At 42.5% G+C, this 21,207-nt stretch overlaps 2 protein-coding genes across 2 annotated transcripts; both read right to left on the bottom strand.

Annotated features, from left to right (window-relative positions):
• Nucleotides 1–1,122: 1,122 nt before the first annotated feature.
• Nucleotides 1,123–2,493, bottom strand: LOC144253351 (sperm motility kinase Z-like). Its single transcript, XM_077795466.1, has one exon. The coding sequence runs from the start codon at nucleotides 2,491–2,493 to the stop codon at nucleotides 1,123–1,125; it is 1,371 nt and encodes a 456-aa protein (XP_077651592.1).
• Nucleotides 2,494–12,127: 9,634 nt separating this feature from the next.
• On the bottom strand, nucleotides 12,128–20,764 carry Rubcnl (rubicon like autophagy enhancer). The gene is made up of 5 exons (XM_077795465.1): nucleotides 20,513–20,764; nucleotides 20,018–20,079; nucleotides 14,662–14,815; nucleotides 13,855–13,945; nucleotides 12,128–12,636 (listed from the first exon to the last, which is right to left on the bottom strand). The coding sequence occupies exons 1-5, from the start codon at nucleotides 20,762–20,764 to the stop codon at nucleotides 12,524–12,526; spliced, it is 672 nt and encodes a 223-aa protein (XP_077651591.1). The 3' UTR covers nucleotides 12,128–12,523.
• Between the last annotated feature and the right edge of the window lie 443 nt (nucleotides 20,765–21,207).

Here is a 21,207-nt window from a genome sequence, read left to right as displayed (position 1 = left end):
TCCCACTCTTCATCTGTGCACACTTCAATTTATGATCTTGGGCATTAATGGAAGCCAACACAAAGAGCAATTCCACATGGATACACTTGGCTTTTATGTAAATAGCAGCCATAAGATGGCCTGTCATCTCCACTCCCCAAACCCCATGTGTTCCCTTCTCTCCTACCTCCAGCAGGAACCATGAGGAGGATTTGGGTGACAAGGCAGCGTGGCAGGTGGTGAGGCACACAGTCACTGCTGCAGGCAGACCCACCCCTAACCCCTGGCCCCCTCTGACTTCCTAGCAAACAGTATGAAGGACATGTCATAGAACACTCTGGGGTCTCCTATGGCTTCTCAGGTGTGATTTCTCCAACAGTTGCCACCCACCAATCTTCTCCACACACCTCAGGGAGGGATGCCTTCTGCCAAGGACATGAACTCAAACTCATTCATGTCTACACTGGCTCTAAGGAAAAATCCCCATTCAACTGGGTTAAGGGGAGCAAATCTCCAAGGCACTGGGTCAAAGCAAGTGAGTGTACATCTACACTGGAGACCCTCTACACTAAGGCAACTGAGTCCCCATCTACACTGCTAAAGCCAAGCAAGTTCCCCTGTCTGATGGCTGAGGTGAGTGAGCCCTCCTCTACACTGGCTCAAAGTGAGTAGATTTATCTACATTGAATAGGCACAGTGGTCCAGGCCTTGGAATGGATGCCTGGTGGGCTCTTGCCCCACTTGGAAACCCCTTGTCCCCACTTTTTGACATCAGCCCTTTTTTTTAATCTTTGGAACATCAATTTGACTATGCAATTTGAGAGAAACAAATTTATTAAGGAATATCTCTGCCATCCCAGGAGCATGGGAGAAAGGACAGAGAAGAGCAGGGCAGGGGAAGGGTCCCAGGGTAAACAGTCTCATCTGATGACTCTGGTAGGTGGGGCAGGGGACACCTGATGTCCAGGTAGATCCCGGTGTGCTCCTGGCTGGACCCCATGTGGAGAAGCCCAGCCAGTAGGCACTCAGTCCTGCAGCTGTTGGAGTCCAGGTGACCAATGGTCATGTAGTGACAACAGCATCCACGGAGTAGAGAGTCCTCTGGCTGGCTGTTTCTTCGTTTGGTCCATCTGAACTGTCCATTTATGTAGGAACCACCCGATTTGTGAACCTAGCAGGTTTCTGCTCTCCTGGTGTAGGAGCCTCGTTTTCGCCATCACATGAGGGTGTGCAACAGCACAGTCTGCGCAAACAGGCAGCCATCCTCTGCCTCACCCGCTTCCAGCCCTTCCTGTGGCCCTGGGGATGCACTGTGGTGGCATCTTGGGAGACAAGGCTGTCTGTTGTTGATGGGTAGGGTTGGGGTGAGTCAGACACAGAGTGATGCTGGGAGGCTAGCCTGGGAGTGGGGGGCTTCTCATGCAGGAATCGGAGACTAATGGCAGGCCAGCTGGCCCTTCTGAAGCCCTTCTGCCCTGAGTCCTTGGCCTCCTGAGGCTGATGATGCTCACAGGGCAAGGGGAAGGTGTGAAGGGCAGGCTCACTTGCCCTTCTCACAGGCTTCATGCAGCCTGCCCCCTGGCTTATCTGCTGCTGGATAATGAGATAGGAAGCCATCACATCATCAAACTTTTTCTGGGACAGTGACACCCAGGTACTGTAAGGGTCGTACCCCATGTCGAACAGCATTGACAATACTGTGGGGTCTGAGAGGTTGGGGAGGGGCACATCATGGAAAGATGACTTCTCCTCACCCTGATTCAGCCACGGGTCTGCCAAGATCTCCTCTGCGAAGGGGCTTGCTCTTCGGTTCTCTGCCAGGATTTTCCTGATGAGCCTTTGTGCTTCCGGGGACACGTGCTGGGGAAATTCCAACTCAGGTTGGTAGATGTCACTTGGGCAGTTCCCTGTCAATATAAAGTACAAAATGATACCCAGTTGCCTGGTGTCCACTGCGGGGCCCTCCAGAGGGTGCCAGAATCTGTTCCCTTCTTGCCCAGGCTTGAAAATGGTGCTTAAGCCAAAGTCGATGATTCGGATGTTGCCTCTGGCATCCAGCACAACGTTCTGGGGCTTCAGGTCTCCATGCAAGATGTGCATCTTGTGGCAGTAGCACACCGCACAGGTGATCTGTCTGAAGAGTCTCCGGGCCTCCTCCTCCTCCTGCATGCCCCCAGGTGGGATGAAGTCAAAGAGCGATCCCCTGCCTCCATGCTCCATCACCAGGTAGACATATTGGTGGGTTTCAATCACCTGAAAGAGGTGGATCACATTCGGGTGGTTCAGGGTCTTCATCGCCAGTGTTTCACGGCAGGTCAAACTCCTCCAAAGTCTCCTTGGCAGGACTTTCACTGCCACCTCAGCCCCAGTGCGCAGATGGCGGGCTAGGATCACCTTACCAAATGCCCCATGCCCAATGTCCTTCAAGACCTGGTAATGGTCTGTGAAGGCCTTCTCCTGGAAGGAGCCAGGCCACTGTGGCACTACACTAGACTCACTACTCTTACTATGCATCCTAAGCAGGAACACCAACTAAGGATGCTAGCTAAAAACAAAATAAGAAACTAAAACAACAAACCAAAATCAAAAAACAAAACAAGATAAAACAAAAAACCCAAATCAAAGAACCAATCGCCAAAGACCACAACCACCAACCACCAACCACCAAACGCACTAACTAGCTGGGAGTCCGACAGGTCACCACCAAGAGCTTCCTGTACTTATGGACAAAAACCCAGCCTCAGTCACTCTGTTATATACCCGGGGATTGAGACTCCCTCACAGTGGCTCCTTGTGAGCTCAGAGTAAGAAATGACCCAGTCATGCCTGGGCATCACCCACACTGGCCATGTCCTTTTGGGCCTACAGGACCTTTGCCAATTTCAGAGTAAGAATAAGAAAGGACTCCAGAAGCTTTTCAGTTCAATGGGTTATGGAAACTGATAAGTAATTTTTAAAAATTAAAATTTGTACAGTACTTAAAGAACTTTCATTTCAAGTCTAAAAGTCTTGACTTTGGGGTTGAAAGGCCTCAACATATCTACACTTAAGGTATTTAACTTCTTTTTCTTCCATCCAACACTCAATATGAGTGTCAAAAAGTTGGTAGCACTTCACATCATGATAATATAACAATGCTCTGTTCCCTGAGACACTCTAGAGCATTAGGCACACCTACAGGGTTGACAGGGAGGGAGGGCTCATCATAATTTCCCCATAAGTTCTTCATCAGATCTTTCATTAGAAACACTGCAGCATAAAACACAGTGGATTGAAACACTCAAAGTGATAAAGGACAAAGCCTGGAAGCCAGGAATCCTAGAACCAGTAAATGTGTCCTTCCCAGAGAGGGAAGAAATAGAGATGACTGGGTACCTTAATGCTGCTGTAACCAAATACATTAGATTGGGTAATTCATTAACAAGTTAACAAGTCCCAGTTTGGTAAATTCAAGGTCAAAGCTGTTTGTTGCTTTGTCCTCACAGGATGGAAGGGAAAAAGTGTGGGGAACCCCCAACACACACACACACACACACACACACACACACACATTTTTCTTTCTTTTCCTTATTTTTTGTTTGTTTGTATATACTGGCAACTCAACCCATCAACCCAGAGCCACTCACACTTTAAGCAAGTGCTCTGCCACTGAAGCGCATCCCCAGCCTATTTATTGTGAGACAAGATCTCAGTAAGTTCCCCAGACTAGGCTTGAACATGTGATTCCCTCTGCTTCAGTGTCTAGAGCAAATACCCACATGGCCAATTGTGGCTTAAATATGAGGTGCTCCCTAAGAACTCCTGTGTTCATGCAGGAATATTCAAAGGTAGAATGACTGGATTGCCAGAGTTGTACCTTATCAGACCTTCCTTGTTTCCGTGGACTGTGTGTGAACAATGCTCTCTCTGTTCCCTAAGATACTCTAGAGCATGGTAGGCACACACTCTTGTTCCATGGTAGACACTGGAACAAGAGTGGAGGAGGTGGGTCAGTGGAGCCCTCCGGTAAGAGCTCTACTGCTGAGTTACAACCCCAGCCCCCAGAAGAGAATATTTCTTTGAATACAGATCATGGGATCTTCTTGACACAGAAGAAGCCTACAATATTGTTTTACCAGGGTAACTTACACAGACCCTCAGAGGCCGCTTTACTGTTGATTCTACACATAATACCTACACTTGTTACATTTCTGACATCAAGAACCAAGACAGACAGATGCAGATGGATATGAGCAGCATTCTCCATGTTACTGAAGTTATGCTGCTGTATGTTCACATCAGACTGGTTTCTCTTTCCTGTGTTAAAGGGACCCTCTTGGGACACAAAGAAATCCCTAGAGAACATTCCCAAAATGAAAGGGATGGGAATTCAAATGTTTCACTACAAATATCAAGTGGATAGGAGAAAAGATCATTACAGAAGGGTGAAAGGCAGTTAATTAAGAGCTTGCCTTATTCTATGCATAAGACACAAGTTCCAATGAACTGGCAGCCTTGCCCACTGTCCTTATAGGACACAATGAGCAGCCCATTCTGCCTCCTTATAAAAGCCTAAGTTTCTGTGAACCAGCTGCCCACCCTGCTCTCCTTATAAGCACAAAAGGGCAAGAGTTCTAACACCTCACCCTGCTCTCCTTATAAGGAAGAAGCAAGTCACAATGAACCAACAGCTCAATCTAATCCCTTATGATCCAATCTGGGGTAATGACATTCCCGGGGGAAAAATTTCCTTTTTCTTAGGTCTGGTGTTAGAATTTAAGCATGCTTTTTAGGGATATAATTCAACCCATATCATTATAACTATTTTTTCCAACAGTTTTTATCCATATATGTTGTGTTTTTGCCATGTAGTTTTTCTTCATTTGTCAGTGAAATCCATTATTTATAGGTTTTTCATATTTATTTCATGATGGAGTTTGGCCAACTTTGAGTTTCTTCCATTGTTTTATTTTGGCACCATCTTTTCTGGTTTAATGATCTGGTAATGCCAGCCTCAAAAAAATAAGTTGTGAATTGTTCCCTGCTCTTCTAATTCCTAGAAACGGTTGCATTGAATTGCAGTTATTCTTCTTTAATTGTGTGGAAGAATTCCCCAGTGATATCATCTATACCCAAAGATTCCTTTGGAGATTTTTAAATTAGGAACACAACTTCCCAATGGTTATTGGACTTCAAAGGTTAATGTTAAAGATTAATGTTCTAGTGGTAGTTCATGCTTTTCAAAATTTGCTTCATTTCATTCCAGTTGTAGTTTGTGTGTTCTGTTGTTCAGTTATAACTACTCCATTTTCAGTTACTCTCACAAAAATGACAAGTTCTCTCTAAGTGACTCGGTCTTGGTGTGAGTACCTGATCCCCCTGCCCCAGTGTCCCGAGCAGATAGGCTTATGGCATCTTGTGGTTTAAATATGAGGTGTTCCCCAAAAGCTGCTGTGTTAAGGCAGGAATATTCAAAGATAAAATGACTGGTTTGCAAGAATGTACTGAATCAGACCATCCTTGTTTCAATGGAATAACTGGGTGTTGCCTGTAGGAAGGTGGAATGTGACTGTAGAGGTGGGTTAACCCTGAAGGTGTGCTTCTTCCCTGTGTCTCCTCTCCCTCTTTCTGCTTCCATGTCGTCATGAAGGGAGCAACTTCTTTTGCTTGGCCCTCTCCCCCTGATGTGTTACCTCAGATTGATCCCAGAGCAATGTTTTAGGCCATCTATGGACTGAGAACTCTGAAATCCTGAGCTCCAGGTAAAATTTTCATCCCTAAGTTATTTTTGTTAAGTGGTGTAGTTACAGCACCAAATGAAGCTAATTGAAACAGAAATTGGTACTGAGAACTTCACTACATTTGCCTATGCCCTGAGACTCTGGGAGGATGCATTTTAAAACAAGGGACTAACTAATTTGGTAGAGGAAATTTCAGGACAGCACAGTATTCAGTTATGGCATGGATATTGCTAGCAGTCTTAGACTGATTTTGTAATGCCAGATTCTTGGGATCCCAATAGACTTCCAGGAGCCAAATCTGATGCAATCACACAAGAGTCTTTATTGCAAGCTCCAGCCTGGACTCACAACTGTTCCTGACGAAGTGGTTCCAGGGAGTGAATACCAGACCTTTGTTCAGTGAGATTTTATAGGTTTTTTTTGGGTTACTCTATGCATCACAACATCACACAGCAAATCATTTCACAAGGAGGGAAAATCAAACAACAACTCTTAACATTGATTAGCACATTCACTGGTGGGACCAAGTTGGGTAGGGGTGATTGATTAGTACAAGAGAGGGATTCGTTTGAACTGATTGGTTTAAGCCATGAGGGGTGTGCGTGCTAAACTACATAGTTTCCCAACATGTTATCAACCACCATAAACTACTGGGGGGTCATCTGGCATCCCAGGTATTTTCCCTGTCTCATGCTGATTGGTGGTTGCTAGGGGGTTGCTACGGGTCCTCAACTAGCCTAACTGAGTCAGGGACACCTGGCGCTGCAGATCTATCCTGTTATTTGCAGACAAACAACTCAGCAGGGTGGGTATGTGCCTAGGAGTGCTTGTTGGGTTTTTCCAAGGACAAGGGTCATGCCCCCTTCCTTGGATAGGCTTTGAGGTAGAAGCTTTTTTCAAAAATGGAGTCACATCAGTTTCTCAATTTACTCTGAGAATGGGAGAGGAAAGCAGAGCTAAAAGAATTTTTTTAAACTTATAAGTTGGAGAGATTTGGGGAAAGTAAGTGGGTGACTGTGACCATTTGCTCTTGGTAAAGTGGCCGTTCCATCCTAAGATGTTTCCTTTTATGTCTGTTAATAGCTGCTACCTGCTAGTTTCAGCTTCTGTAATCATGCTTGCCCAGCAGGTGTGGCAGGAATGAGAACTGCCTGGAGAAGAGGGGGGGTGGGGTGCTAAAACAAGGATACTTGCTTGAGAAAGTCTTGAAATCCAGAGATCTGTACTGTACAAAAGATACTGAAAACAAAAATCTGTGCCCAGACTTTGGGAAAGACTCCACTGAGCTCACATTTGTGCTGAAGAAACCTTGCTCTTCTCCATCTCCAAGTGTTGCTTGTCTCTTTCCAATGCCTCATTTTCCATATTTTCCCCTATTATCCATAACATTGGTTTTCAGACATGAGAACTTGGTGCTCTACAAGGCCATTCTCAACACTGGAATCCACACACAATGCTGATGATATCAGCTCTCACCAAATTATGCTCACCATTATGTCAGCTCTGATCCACATACATTTCATTTACAACTCATTTACTTTCCACAAGTACCTCACATGGCAGATGCTATTATCTCCCCCATTTTATTAATGAAGAAAGTGAGGCAGAAATAGTTGAATAATGTGCACATCATCATAAAACCAGTGAATGCAAGACCTAGGATTGAAATTCAATTGTTCTGAACCCTGAGGCTCTTCCCCACCCTGCTCTCCAGCTCCTCCATGTCTCAACACACAGTCACAGCAGCAAAATTACAAATTACAATTATCTTGTACTAGACAAAGGTGCACAAAAACATGCATTGGAGAAAAGATAACCTCTTTAACAACTGGTGTTGGGAAAACTGGAAATCCATATACAACAAAATGAAATTAAACCCCTATCTCTTACCATGTGCAAAGCTCAACTCAAAATGGATCAAGGATCTAGGAACAAAACCAGATACCCTTCGTCTAATAGAAGAAACAGTAGGCCTTAATCTCCATCATGTGGGATTAGGCCCCAAATTTACTTAATAAGACTCCTTTGGTGCAAGAATTAAAATCAAAAATCAATAAATGGGATGGATTCAAACTAAAAAGTTGATTCTTAGCAAAAGAAACAATCTGTGAGGTGAATAAGGAGCCTACATCTTGGGAGCAAATCTTTACCCCTCACACTTCAGATAGAGCACTAATCTCTAGGTATAAAAAGAAGTCAAAAAGCTAAGCCCCCAAAAAACAAATAACCCAATTAATCAAGGACCTGAACAGACACTTCTTAGAAGAAGATATACAATCAATCAACAAATATATTAAAAAAACATTCATTATCACTAGCATTTAGAGAAATGCAAATCAAAACTACTCTACGATTTCATCTCACTCTAGTCAGAATGGCAGCTATTATGAATAGAAACAACAAAAAAGTGTTGGGTGTGGGGAAAAAGGTACATATATACATTGCTGGTAGAAATGTAAATTGGTGCAGCCAATATGGAAAGCAGTATGGAGATTTCTTGGAAAATTGGGAATGGAACCACCATTTGACCCAGCTACCCCTCTCCTTGATCAATACCCAAAGGACTTAAAAACAGCATACTACAGAGACACAGCCACCTCAATGTTTATAGCAGCACAATTCACAGCTAAACTGTGTAACCAACCTAGATGCCCTTCAATAGATGAATGGATAAAAAAATGTGGCCTATATACACAATGGAATATTACTCAACAATAAAAGAATAAAATCATGGCATTTGCAGGTAAACGGATGGGAGTTGGAGAAGATAATGCTGAGTGAAGTTAGCCAATCCCAAAAAACCAAATGCTGAATGTTTTTTTTTTCTCTGATATAAGGAGGCTGATTCATAGTGGGGTAGGGAGGGAGAGCATGGGAGGAATAGATAAACTCTAGATAGGGCAGAGGGGTGGGTGGAAAAGGGAGGGGGCATTAGGTTAGCAATGATGGTGGAATGTGATGGACATTATCATCCAAAGTGCATGTATGAAGACACAAATTGGTATGAACATAATCTGTATACAACCAGAGATATGAAAAATTGTGCTCTATATGTGTAATAAGAATTGTAATGCATTCTGCTGTCATATATAAATTCAAAAATTAATTAAAAATGTGTTGCTACCAAAAACAAAACAAAACAGAGTGGTGGAAATGAAGATGAATGAGGGATGGGGAGTTGTCTTCCCTCTGCTCATTCATTTATTTTCCAATATGACAAAGTCTAGATATATGGGTCACTTAGAGGCAGGAGCTCTTGCAGTCTATGCAATTGCTATGGATTAAATGTTTGTGTCCCCCACAAATACCCATGTTGAAATCCTTACCCCCAAGGTAAAGGTAGTGGGAAGTGGGTCCTCTGGAAAGTGATTAGGTCATAAAGGCAGAACCCTCACAAAGAGATTAATGCCCTTACATAAGAGGCCCCAGTGAGGCCTTTGCCCCTTCCATGACGACAGGACCCAGTGAGAAGGCAGGAAGCACACCCTCAGTATACAATGGTCATTTAAGGAGTATTCATCTGAAGCTGGTCATCTGACCCTTCAAGGTTGAAGACACCAAGAATAACTATGGATCCAGGATTTCCAGGGATGTCCAACTGCCAGGTAATAAAGCATCCTATTCCAAAGCCCTAGATTGGTGCCTAGAAGCCTCCAGTCATTCTGTAAACTTGCAGTCACCCTGATTCCAGGAACAGCAAAACCTCACAGATAGATAATGCCCCTAAGTTGGAGCAGTTACTCCAAAACACAGGAATCATCTCATGGGAACCCAACTACTCCTTTAAGTGATGACAATAACCTCTCTAGACCTCAAATAAATAGACTTGAGGTAGTGATTACCCACACCAGTTTGGCCAAGACTGCTTAACTATGCATACCTCTAGCTACTGCCCCAATTCTTCCTCTGTTTAAACCTGAACCTCTTGTCAGTATCCCCAAAGACAGGGTCCCCTTCTCTTCCCAGTTTAGCTCTACTGATTCAACTTCCTTTCCTGCCTTCACCACTGCTCTTTGATTGGCATCTTGGGACTGGTGGCAGAACCTAGTATGTTGGGACCCCTGGAGTCTTGGCCTTTGCCTAAAACTCTCATATAACAAAGGCTCTGAGTTAGAATCTGTTCTATGCCTCTCTCCAAGCTTCTAGTTGCTGGCAGCAATTCTTGGTGTTCCTTGGCTGGTCAATATGTCACCCAGTCTTGGACTCCACCACTCTCTGTGCCTTTTGAGTCTATATCTCTGTCCCAATTTCCCTCTTCTTATAAGAACGCTGGTCAATGGATCAAGGCTCATCCAAATCCACTATGACCTCACCCTAATTTCATTACATCTGCAAAGATCCTAGTTCCAAATATGTCAGTCAAAAGTGCCTCGAGTTAAGAACTTCAATATATTTTTGGGAGGGACAATTCAATGCACAATAGTGCATAATCTTCATATTATAGATTGTAAACTGAGACAAAGTAGTTTACCTGGGGATATATAAAATAGGTGGTTATGACTCAGTTTTTAATCTTTCTATATCTGCTTATTTTTACTTATTAGGACCTTACATATAGTAGGCCCTCTGCTGTGTGATTCATTTCCATTTCTAATCCTCAGATCAACTGAATATAATTATTATCCCTCAATTTTATAAACAGAGCTCAGATCACTGAAGAAGCTTAATCAGAAGTTCACAGGTAGGAAGCAGTATATCTGGGACTCAATCCAAAGTCCTGGCTAGTAATTCTCACCCAGGTCAACAGAGCAGAATACCTTTGAGAGGGGCTCTCTTCTCACCCCACCCACTGTCTCAAGGTAACAGAACTCTCTTCCTGCTGGTGAGAATCACAACTGTAAATGAAACCTTACCAGAACTGTCCAAGGGAGGAGTGTAGAAACAGCAAATTAATCATTGAGGATCACAGCACTGCAACCCAATGCCTCGTGCGTGTGATGATCTGAAGGGAAACATTAGTATTCATCTTCCTTCCAGCAGTCAAAGGAGAGTTGAAAAGACCACCAATGAGTAAATCTCACTAAGCAGCAACATATGCCACAATTAATTACTTCCCTACTGAGTGCTGCACACGTGCTGTGGATGATTTCTGTCCAGGTGCTTCAAACAAGCCTGAGCCTCAGTAGCTCCATTAACACAAGGGAACAATGGGAAAATACCCAACCCCATGCCAGGAACAGAGGCTGGATTAGCACATATTAGAGTTGGATTTGCTCATATTATCTCAAACACACCCCACAGAAGTTGGGGCTAGGAACACAAGCTTTGGAAGTAGGCAGACTTAAATGCCAAAAGTAGTTCTAATATGCACACCTCTGGTGGTAGAGACCACTATGCACTCCTGTACTATGCAGAAGAACAAAGTCCAGTTATTTCTCTTCTGTAAGCCTCAGTTTACATACCTGCAAATTGGAGATATTCACACTTGCCTCAGAAAGCTATTCCCAGGAATATAAACATGATTCTGACCCTTGATTCCCATGAGGGAATATGAGCTATGGATAGAAATGAGACAGTAGTTAAATTTGACTTTATTATTCTTATGTGTCTAAATTCCTATTTGACACATTTGTTCAAGTAATAAATGTGAACAGAGCTTTGGCAGGAGGACTGGAGATGATGAGAAAGCAACTGAATGAGAAGACCCAGACTGACAGAAATACACTCATTTCTTTCAATAGTCTTAGTGTTATCTCACTGAATAAAACTCATAGGGATGGATAGGGGTAGGGGACAACCTGTAGCACTTCCCTGACTGCCTGGCTGCTTGAGAAGCTCATTCAGAGGAGGTGTAGCCAGGACATGTGGATGCCAGAGAATATAACACTCAAGCCCTAGATCAAGAATCACTTGGACTGAAGATGTCCCAGGAAGGGACATGGGGCTATATCCCTTTCCAAATGGGTGAAAGTATGTAGGAAATAGAAATATTAGGAAAAAGAAGTTCACAAAAGTTTTGTGATTCACTTAATTTTATTAATTGATGTCTATGATTTTAATGTTATTGCTAGAACCATGTTGTTCATTAAGAGTATTTACCCACAGCTTATTTAAGTCTTCAAATACCTCTGCTTGGTTTTGTATCTATGAGGTAATATCCCAAAAAGCAGGGATGAAGTTCTACTTACTTGTCTCCCTTGACATCGCATGAATGTGGACCAGCCATGGCAAACAGGCTGTTATGTGTGCTGCGGAAACACTGCCATCTAGAGGCAACCACTTGTAATTGCACCTCACCTAGACCTGCATGCACAGGCTGTGTAATAGGTATACCCTTTCTAAGCAAAGCCTGGAATAGGTATGTAAGGCTAACACAATTGCAAAGTGGCATTTAGGTAGAAGTATGTTTATTGAAGGAAAAAAATATGGAACAGACAGATTTCAGGTTTCATTTCTGTTCACTGAAAGAACCAGTTTCACCAAACAAGCTTTAAAGGAAGAGGAACTGAATAATTCATTTTGTCAGTTACAATTTATAAAAAAGGCTCCAAGATTAACTAAATACAACTATTACAATACAATTTAAGAAGTGCCCTTTAAAAAGTCTTAAATAACCCTAGTAGCAGCAAAAATGTCACACATGTGTACACCAGTATGTTACCATGTGTAAACACGTATTAGTAACAATATACTTAATAACAAAAATTATGCATTTTTAAAATATTAAATATGTACATATATGTATATAATAAAGAGAAATCTGGGCCATATTTTTTCATAAATATACAATTCCTGATAACAAAAACAAAGTGACAATAATACACACAAATGCATTTTATCATAAGGCATGTTGAACGACAGTTCACAATAATACTCAAGGGGCATCACGTGGCTGCAGAGGGCAAACTTTCCAAAAGTCTCCGCCGAGTAGTGATCCTTGCACACCGAGGGCACCGGGATGACTGGAAGCACTGTTTGTGAAAGCAAGCCCTGCATGCTGCAAGCAAGACAACACACCATCTTGTTTTCTCGTATGTGAATGATGCTCATTCCCATCCCAGGGAGGCAGGGATCTAAATCAGAACCCAGAGTCTTGCAAAAAGTAATCAGCCAGGTTAAAATTCACAGGAGTTATAAATTACCTAACAAGTCATGAACATGATGCTCACAGAGTCTAAACACAGAACACAGAAGATGCCACACAGTGTCCCCAGATCTGCCCAAACATGTGGCAGGGGTTCCCCAGCCTTTGAGAGAATTGGTGGCTGAGGACCCTTGGGAGGTGGCACTGCTTCTCTGGAAATGGCCCTAAATGGAGAGAGCTGCTTCATTCAACATCATGCCCCCTTCCTGGCAACAGCCTGCATCCAGTGACTGGTCACTGTGGAGTGTCTGACCCAGCCAGCTCTCTGTCCCCAAGTTGGGACAATGATGAAAGGCCACCCAGGCTCCAGAGTTCCCCCACTGGATGGGCTTGAGACTTGAGTGCAACCACAGGACAGGTGAACTTTTCCCCCTGTCTGATCCTGTTGGCTTCATGTCCCCCACAGAGATATTCTGTGTGGAAATTTCTGCCTCTCTTGATGGGAAACCTGTCCTGCAGGCCTGCAACACTGCTTAAAGGGTAAGGGGAGACAACCCTGGGATGGCCTAAGTGGAGAATGTACTCATAAAAAAGGACATGTTACTAAAATCTCTCTTGATAAAACCCATGAAAAGGGACATGTTACTAAAATCTCTCTTGATAAAACATGAATCCAGAGTACAGGATTCCCTTGGGCACTGATATCCTAGAATAAACACCAGCAACCTTTTCTGTAAAGAACCACAGAGTAAAGGTTTTAGGCCTGGGGGGCCACATGGCCTCTATAACAGCTCCTCAACTCCACCAAAGTAGCACAAAAGGAACAGGAGATAACAATTCATGATCCAATTACAAAATAGGGCAAGCCCAGGCAAAAGCAGGAACATCTCCTCTACCCCAAACCCCAGCAGACCTCATCCTTTATCCCTGCTCCACCAAATATTCCTCCCCATGGACCCCAAACTGGGTCATCTCCAACCCACCACACAACCACACTGCACTTTTAAGAAAAACCTGTGCCCAAGTTATTAAGCTAATATGCAGCTGAAGTTAACTCTGTGATTAAGCCATTAAACTTAAATTTGCAGCTAAGCTAAATGACTACTAAGTTTCTGCTAGTTATTAAAATACCTGAACATCTTCTACAAGTTGCCGTCTGAAATGGGAAGATGACAGTTGTACTCCGGCAAAATTCACAAATGAAGCCCTTTCCCTGACAGAGCTGTAAAAGAAAGCATCAGAAAGTCAGAAACTGGAAATGCTTCTCTTGATACAGAAACTGAGTTAGCAATTTTACGGAACTTGATAATCATCAATTTTTGGATGTCTATGATTTTAGCTTCTAAAAAACTAGATAAGAACAATAACAAACAAAAGGCACATAGCATCCATTTCTCACCAAGTCAGTTTAAAACACAGAAAGATCATGATTTTAAACTTTGTTTATTTGTCTCTCTTTTTGAGACAAGCTCTTGCTAGCTGCCCAGGCTGGCCTCGAACTCCTGGGTCAAGGGATCTTCCTGCCTCAGCTGGGACTACAGATGCGTGCCACCACAACGGACTCTCAACTTGTGTTCTTAAATGATGGAATTTCATTTCCATGCTACACTGCAATCTTCCAGTTCATGCAGACACAGAGTTTCTGTTCTGTTACATCAGAGTCCATGTGGCTGTTTCAAGCGGACTGGAATCAAGCAGCTCCAGCACCCAGAGTAAGTCCCAGGGCCCTGGCTTGCAGCCCAGCTCTCACAGTAATCAGCAGGATGATTTGAGTCCATTAATTCAAAGCTCTGAACATCAGTCTCCTCATCTGTAAATGGTGTGGCTGGCACTACACTCAGGGTTTGTGGGAGTTAACGGTCTCATGTAAAAAGTACGCTGCACAGGCCCTGGCTTGGGGACAGGTCAGGGACCCACCCGCTCCCAGCAAACCCTCACCTCACAGCTGGCCACATGTGCAAGGGCTGCTTTCAGAATGTCCTTGAGTAAGGGTGCCAGCAGCCCTCTCTTGGTCCTGAGGAGGTCCTCCAGGGAGAACACATGGAGGACTTCAGTCAAGTGTCTGGGAACCTGCTCGAACTCCTTTAATGCACTGCCAGAGAAGAAGCAGAGGGATTCAGGAAGACACCCACACAGTACACAGGGGTAGGAAGGACAGGGCAGGTGCTTTCTCTTGGCACTCACCATTGATATTTTTAAATCAATAAAAAAACACCTACGAGAACACCAGTGAATCTTGTGTACCACTCTACTTACTGCAAGTGTGCTTAGATGCCAGGAAGAAACTGAAGTTCCATAAAACGTGATTCCAAGACTGTGCAGAGAAATGCAACTCAAGCAGGCTGCCCCAACCCTCCTTGCACAGAGAAAACAGAACACTTTTTTTTTGTTTTGTTTTTGTTTGGTTTGGTAGTGGGGATTGAACCCAGGGTTGGTCCACCACTGAACTACATCCCCAACCTTTTATATTTTTTATAATATTAAAAATATACTTGCGATCCTCCTGACTCTGCCTATAAGATTACAGGCATGAGTCACTGCACCCAGTGGAATATTTGATTTTCAACTCTTAAAAATGTGTACCAATTCCCCCATCTTTCCTGCCCCCATACCCACTTCCTTCCTTTTCCTTCCCTTTACCCAATGAAAGTTCCTCCATTTTTCTTCTCATGTCCCCCTCACCCTCATTATGAATCAGCATTCATTTATCAGAGAGAATATTCAGCCTTTGTTTTTTGGGGATTGGCTTACTTTGCTTAGCATTGTATTCTCCAACTCCATCCTGCAAATGCGATAATTTTATTCTCTTTTAATGCTGAATAATATTCCATTGTGTATATATACCAGTTTCTTTATCCATTCATCGTTTGAAGAGCATCTAGACTGCACATATGGTGCAATGCTACATTGTGTACAACCAGAGAAACGAAAAGTTGTTTTGCAACTGTGTTCAATGAATAAGAGTGAATTCTGCTATCATATACCTAATTAAAATAAAATAATTAATTTTTAAAAAGAAAATGAATTTTAAAAAAACAGGAATAGTCACTTAAAAAAACCATTGAAAGTGCTCTGGGAGCAAGAGTCAATGAGAATCTCTTTACTTCCAGGAAATGAGGAGATCAGGAAATTTGAGTGTAAACACTGCCAATAATCTCCATTGCTGTCTGCAGGAAAAAAGGTGATTAGAGAAAGTTTATGCAGAACCTACTGAAAACTTTCCCTCTTTCTCTGCCCACATCTTACTTTAAAAAATTAGTAATAAACATTTATTTAATAAAAAATATATGCACCTAGTACCATTTGATTATCATGAAATCAAAATGACACCCTGTTTGTTCCAACTTAATTTCAAGGGTATCTGTGCCAGTGACTGTTGTGACAACTAGCAAGAGAATTACAGATCACAAACAGGTATGTGACTCCAAATCTGTAAGTCCAGCACTGGGCTGAAGACTAAGGCATCAGAGTGCCAGCAGTCATGGTTACCTGAGTAACCAAAGGCATCTAAACCTTACCCTGGTCTCCTTCTGAATATCCTAAAACAGTTACTGGCAGCCTGTGCTGGACCTGGCACTCCACGAAGTCATATTGGCTTAATTCTCCATCCAGCATGGGACACTTACTCATGCTGCACCCTCTGGTGGAGGTTCCAGATTCCTCTTCTTGATTCCAACTTACCCTTCAGGCTCAGGCTTTTCCCCCAGGAAGCCTGGTCTACTCCCAACCCCACCCCATCACTACATGTGCTCCATACCGCCTCTTCTGTACCCTCATGGTAACATGCAGTCTGACATGTGTAACATGAAGTCCTACCATGAGCTGTCGGACTTTCCCCCTGCACTTAACGTATATTTGCTAACTTTTTAAATTTGAAGCCCAGAATGGCTATTTCACAAGATTTGGTAGAAGGGAGGATGTGTGGGTTTTACTACATGTCATAGATGAGGAAAATGGAGACCCTGAGAAGCACTAACCTGTCAGGCCCATGATACCAGATGGGGCTCAGGGGCCAATGACTACTGATACGGATACATGGTCCTTCCTAGGAAATTAACTCCAAAAGCAACATATCACCATGATGAAAGATATAAATCTAAACAAAATATTCTAAAAACCTATGACCTCATTTATTATAATGAATATCTTAACCCCCTTAAGTCACTGACTCTTCTTCCACTTAAAAATCAATTATGTTCCTATACATCAGTATTGAATCAACTAAAGGAAAAATTAGGAAAACTATCACATTCACAATAGCCTCAAAAAAAAAAAATTGGGAATCCAACAACAGAGGTGAAAGACCTCTACAATGAAAACTACAGAAAGAAACTGAAGACCTTAAAAGATCTCCCATAGGCAGAATTACTATTGTCAAAATGGACATACTACCAAGAGCCCTACACAGATTCAATGCAGTTCCTATTAAAATTCCAATGACATTTTTCATATAAATAGAAAAGGCAGTCATGAAATTCATTTGGAAAAATAAGAGGCCCAGACTAGCCAAAGTAATCCTCTGAGAAAAGCAAAGCAGAAGGCATCACAATACTAGAAGTTAAATTATACTATAGAACTAGCATAACAAAAACAGCATGGTACTGCACCGAAATGGTACAGAAGAGAAACCCATATAAATACAGTTATCTCACACTAGACAAAGGCACCATAAACATACCTTAGAGAAAAGATAGCCTCTTCAACAAATGGTGCTGGGAAAACTAGAAATCCATATGCAACAAAATGAAATTAGACCCCTATCACTCACCCAAGTCAAAGTGGACCAGAGACCCTGTGCCTACTCAAAGTAGGCCCAACTCTCTATCATGTTGGCTTTGGAACTGAATTCCTCAATAAGACTTCTAAAGTTCAAGAAGCAAAATAAAAAATCAATAAATGGGATGTATAAAACTAAAAAGCTTTTTCACAGCAAAGGAAACAATAAAAAATGTAAACAGAGTGCCTACAGAATGGGAGAAAATCTTTGCCATCTGCACCTTAGATAGAGCATTAAATTCCAGAGTATACAGAGAACTCAAAAAAAACATAACACCAAAAAAATATAACTCAATCAATAAATGGGCAAAGGAACTGAACAGGCACATCAAAGAAGAAATATGATCAGTCCACAAATATATGAAAAAATGTTCAACTTGTCTAGCAATGAGAGAAATGCAAATTAAAACTATATTGAGATTCCACCTCACTCCAGTCAGAATAGCAATTATCAAGAATACAAGCAACAATAAATGTTGGTGAGGATGTGGGGGAAAGGTACACTGTTACATTGCTGCTGGAACTGCAAATTGGTGCAATCATTCTGGAAAGCAGTGTGCAGATCCCTCACCAATCATGGAATGGAACCACCCTTTGACTGAATTATCCCACTCCTCAACATATACACAAAGGACAGTGTGACATGGCCACATCAATGTTTATAGCAGCTCAATTCACAATAGCTAAGCTATGGAACCAACCTAGGTGTCCTTCAACAGATTGAATAAGTAAAAAAAAGTAATACACACACACACACACACACACACACACACAAACACATAATAGAATATTAATCAGCCATAAAAAAGAATAAAATTATGGCATTTGCTGGAAAATGGATGGAACTGGAGACTCTCATGCTAAGTAAAATAAGCCAATCTCAAAAAAACAAAGGCTGAATGTTCTCAGTGTTCTCACTGATATGATAACTGGGGGGAGGGAAGAATAGAAGTTCACTGGATTAGACAAAGAAGAATAAGGGAGGGTGGGGCAATGGAAATAGGAAAGACAGTAGAATGAATCAGATAACTAACTTTCCTATGTTCACATATGGACATATGATCAGTGTAACTCCATATCATGTACAACCACAAGAATGGGAAGTAATGTTCCATGTATGTATAATATGTCAAAATACACTATGCTATCACGTATAGCTAAAAATAAAAATAAAAAAAATCTCTCATTGAATTCACATCTAAATCTTTACTGACTGACTGGCAGTCCATCCTATGCATGTAGTATCAATTTAAGTACCATCCATACTGTTACTAAACACCTGCTAGATTTTAAACATGATTTCTTATTTTAAAAACTACATTTTAGCTAAATCTCTGTTCATATCACAAGTTTATCCTTAAGATAAGCTTCTAGAGTAGAGTCAGAGGGCTGTGATCTCGCCCAGGTTTGACAGGCCTCCTGCCTCTCCTTCTGGGGAACTGAACAGGCCCCTTGCTCATAGCAGCATTATTCATAAAGCAGCGAAGCAACCCAAGTGTCCTTCAGTGGATGGATACAGGCCCACAGGAATACTGTCCAGCCTTCTAAAAGAAGGAAATTCTTTTTTTAAACCTTTATTTTATTTATTTATTTTTCATGTGGTGCTGAGGATGGAACCCAGTGCCTCACACATGCTAGCACAGAAGGAAATTCTGACACATGAATCAACATGGATGAATCTTGAGGACATTTTATTATGTGAAATAAGCCACAAAAAGACAAACACTATCAGATTCCACTTGTATGAGGCACTGAGAGTAGTCACTATTCACAGAAACAAAGTAGAAAGGTATTTTCTAGGGGGCAGGGAAGGAAACAGGCAGGTGTGTTGAACATAGACGTAATTTCCAGTTTGCAAGAGGAAAAGAGTTCTGCAGGTGGACAGTGGTGATGAGAGCAGAGCAATTTTGTGAATGGACTGAGCACCACTGAACTGCCTCTAACATGATTGAGATGGTAAATTTGAGGGCTGGGGTTGTGGCTCAGTGTAGAGTCTCACCTAGAATTTGTGAGGCCCTGGATTCAATCCTCAGCACCATATAAAGATAAATAAATATATTGTGTCCATCTACCACTAAAAGAATCTTTAAAAAAAAGATGGTTGGGGCTAGGGATGTGGCTCAAGCGGTAGCGCGCTCGCCTGGCATGCGTGCGGCCCGGGTTCGATCCTCAGCACCACATACAAAAACAAAAGATGTTATGTCCGCCGAGAACTGGAAAATAAATATTAAAAAAAAAAAAAAAAAGATTGTAAATCTGCGGCCATACATATTCACTACAATTTATTAATAACAACTAAAAAGCCATTAGCTAGAGTTGTTTCATCCTTATCCTGGCCCATTCTTCTTACTCCACCAGTGACTTAGCAATTTTGAGAGGTGGTCTGCATTCCCAAGGACAGCCATGAGATAATCACCATGTTAAGAAGCCCTGTGACCTGGGGAGCAAGTTCCCAGAGGCACTCAGAGGATCAGCAGCTGGAGGAGGGAACATGGACTGTCTCAGTCAAGAATCATACCTGGCAGCAAACCTGCAGGTCTTCAGTAGCTTCTTGATATGAAAAAGCTGCTCCTGGATGTCCTAAGGTAAGAAACCAAACAGGTAAATTTAAATATTTACATAACAATAATATTGGCAATGTACACGTCAAAGTGAAATGCTACTTTTCACCACCATGGATTGGCACTCCTGGAGAAAACAAACCTTTAAAGCAAACAGCCTCTAGAGCAGGGGTTCAGAACTGAATCCACAGATCCACAAAGGGTCCTAGATGGATCCAGGTATTGTGGAGCCTGAAGCTTTACACAACTTTAGGACTTTCTTCAAGAAAAACACAAATTATGTATTAATATAAAGATTTAGTAGTAGGCCCCAGAGGTCAAGCTTCATTTACATCACAGTCCATCTGCCTCTCAGAAGGTCCCAATGGGATGCCCTGAAACTAGAGTGAGATACATTTCCTGCCCTGGGACACTTAGCTGAACACACTTCTCCTGCAGAGGCACCTGCTCACCTTTACCCTGTCCAGTTCCTTGACTTTCGCATAGAGGTTCTGGCCGATGCTCAGCAGATTGAAAATGGGTTGGTGCCATATGCTATCCAGGAGCTTTTTGGAGAAATTGCTGACGTGGTACTTCCTGAAGTCCCACATCATCAGGATCCGTGCAGGGATGCAGGACTCTGCATACGAGTAGCAGCAGTCACAGAAATACTTCCCCAGATATTCACAGTACCGGAGCCGCTTCACAAACTCTGCCAAGCACATCAGAGACGGAGTGTCACACACCTAAGGCTGGAAATCAACCCAGAGCTGCCCACCACCACCAATTCCTATGCAAGGTTCAAAGACTCCAATGGCTGTTTTTAAGATGGTAAAGTCATACATGACCTCATGACAGCTGGAAAAACACGGGCAGGACTTGGGAATTTACACTGTAGACACTTACAAGCTTTGCTATAGGGAATAGATGTTGGAAAATTGGAACCCTCCCTAAATACTCCTGGGTTTGGAAGATGGATAAAGCAAACTGCAATGTAACAAAAAGAGCATTCCATTTAGGATCTTAAATCTGGCTGGGAGCACAGACTCCACTTGTCACTAACAGGAAAACCTAAGACAGCTCAGAATCTCTTAGGCCAACTGTCCTGAAACCACAAAATGCAACTCAGAACTGGATTCAATATCACATACAGGAAGAATGCTTTGTA

The sequence above is a fragment of the Urocitellus parryii genome, chromosome 2 (genome assembly GCF_045843805.1).
Source record: "Urocitellus parryii isolate mUroPar1 chromosome 2, mUroPar1.hap1, whole genome shotgun sequence".
Classification (NCBI taxonomy): domain Eukaryota; kingdom Metazoa; phylum Chordata; class Mammalia; order Rodentia; family Sciuridae; genus Urocitellus; species Urocitellus parryii.
The sequence above is the reverse complement of the archived record's forward strand: the minus strand, read 5'-3'. Positions and strand labels throughout refer to the sequence as shown.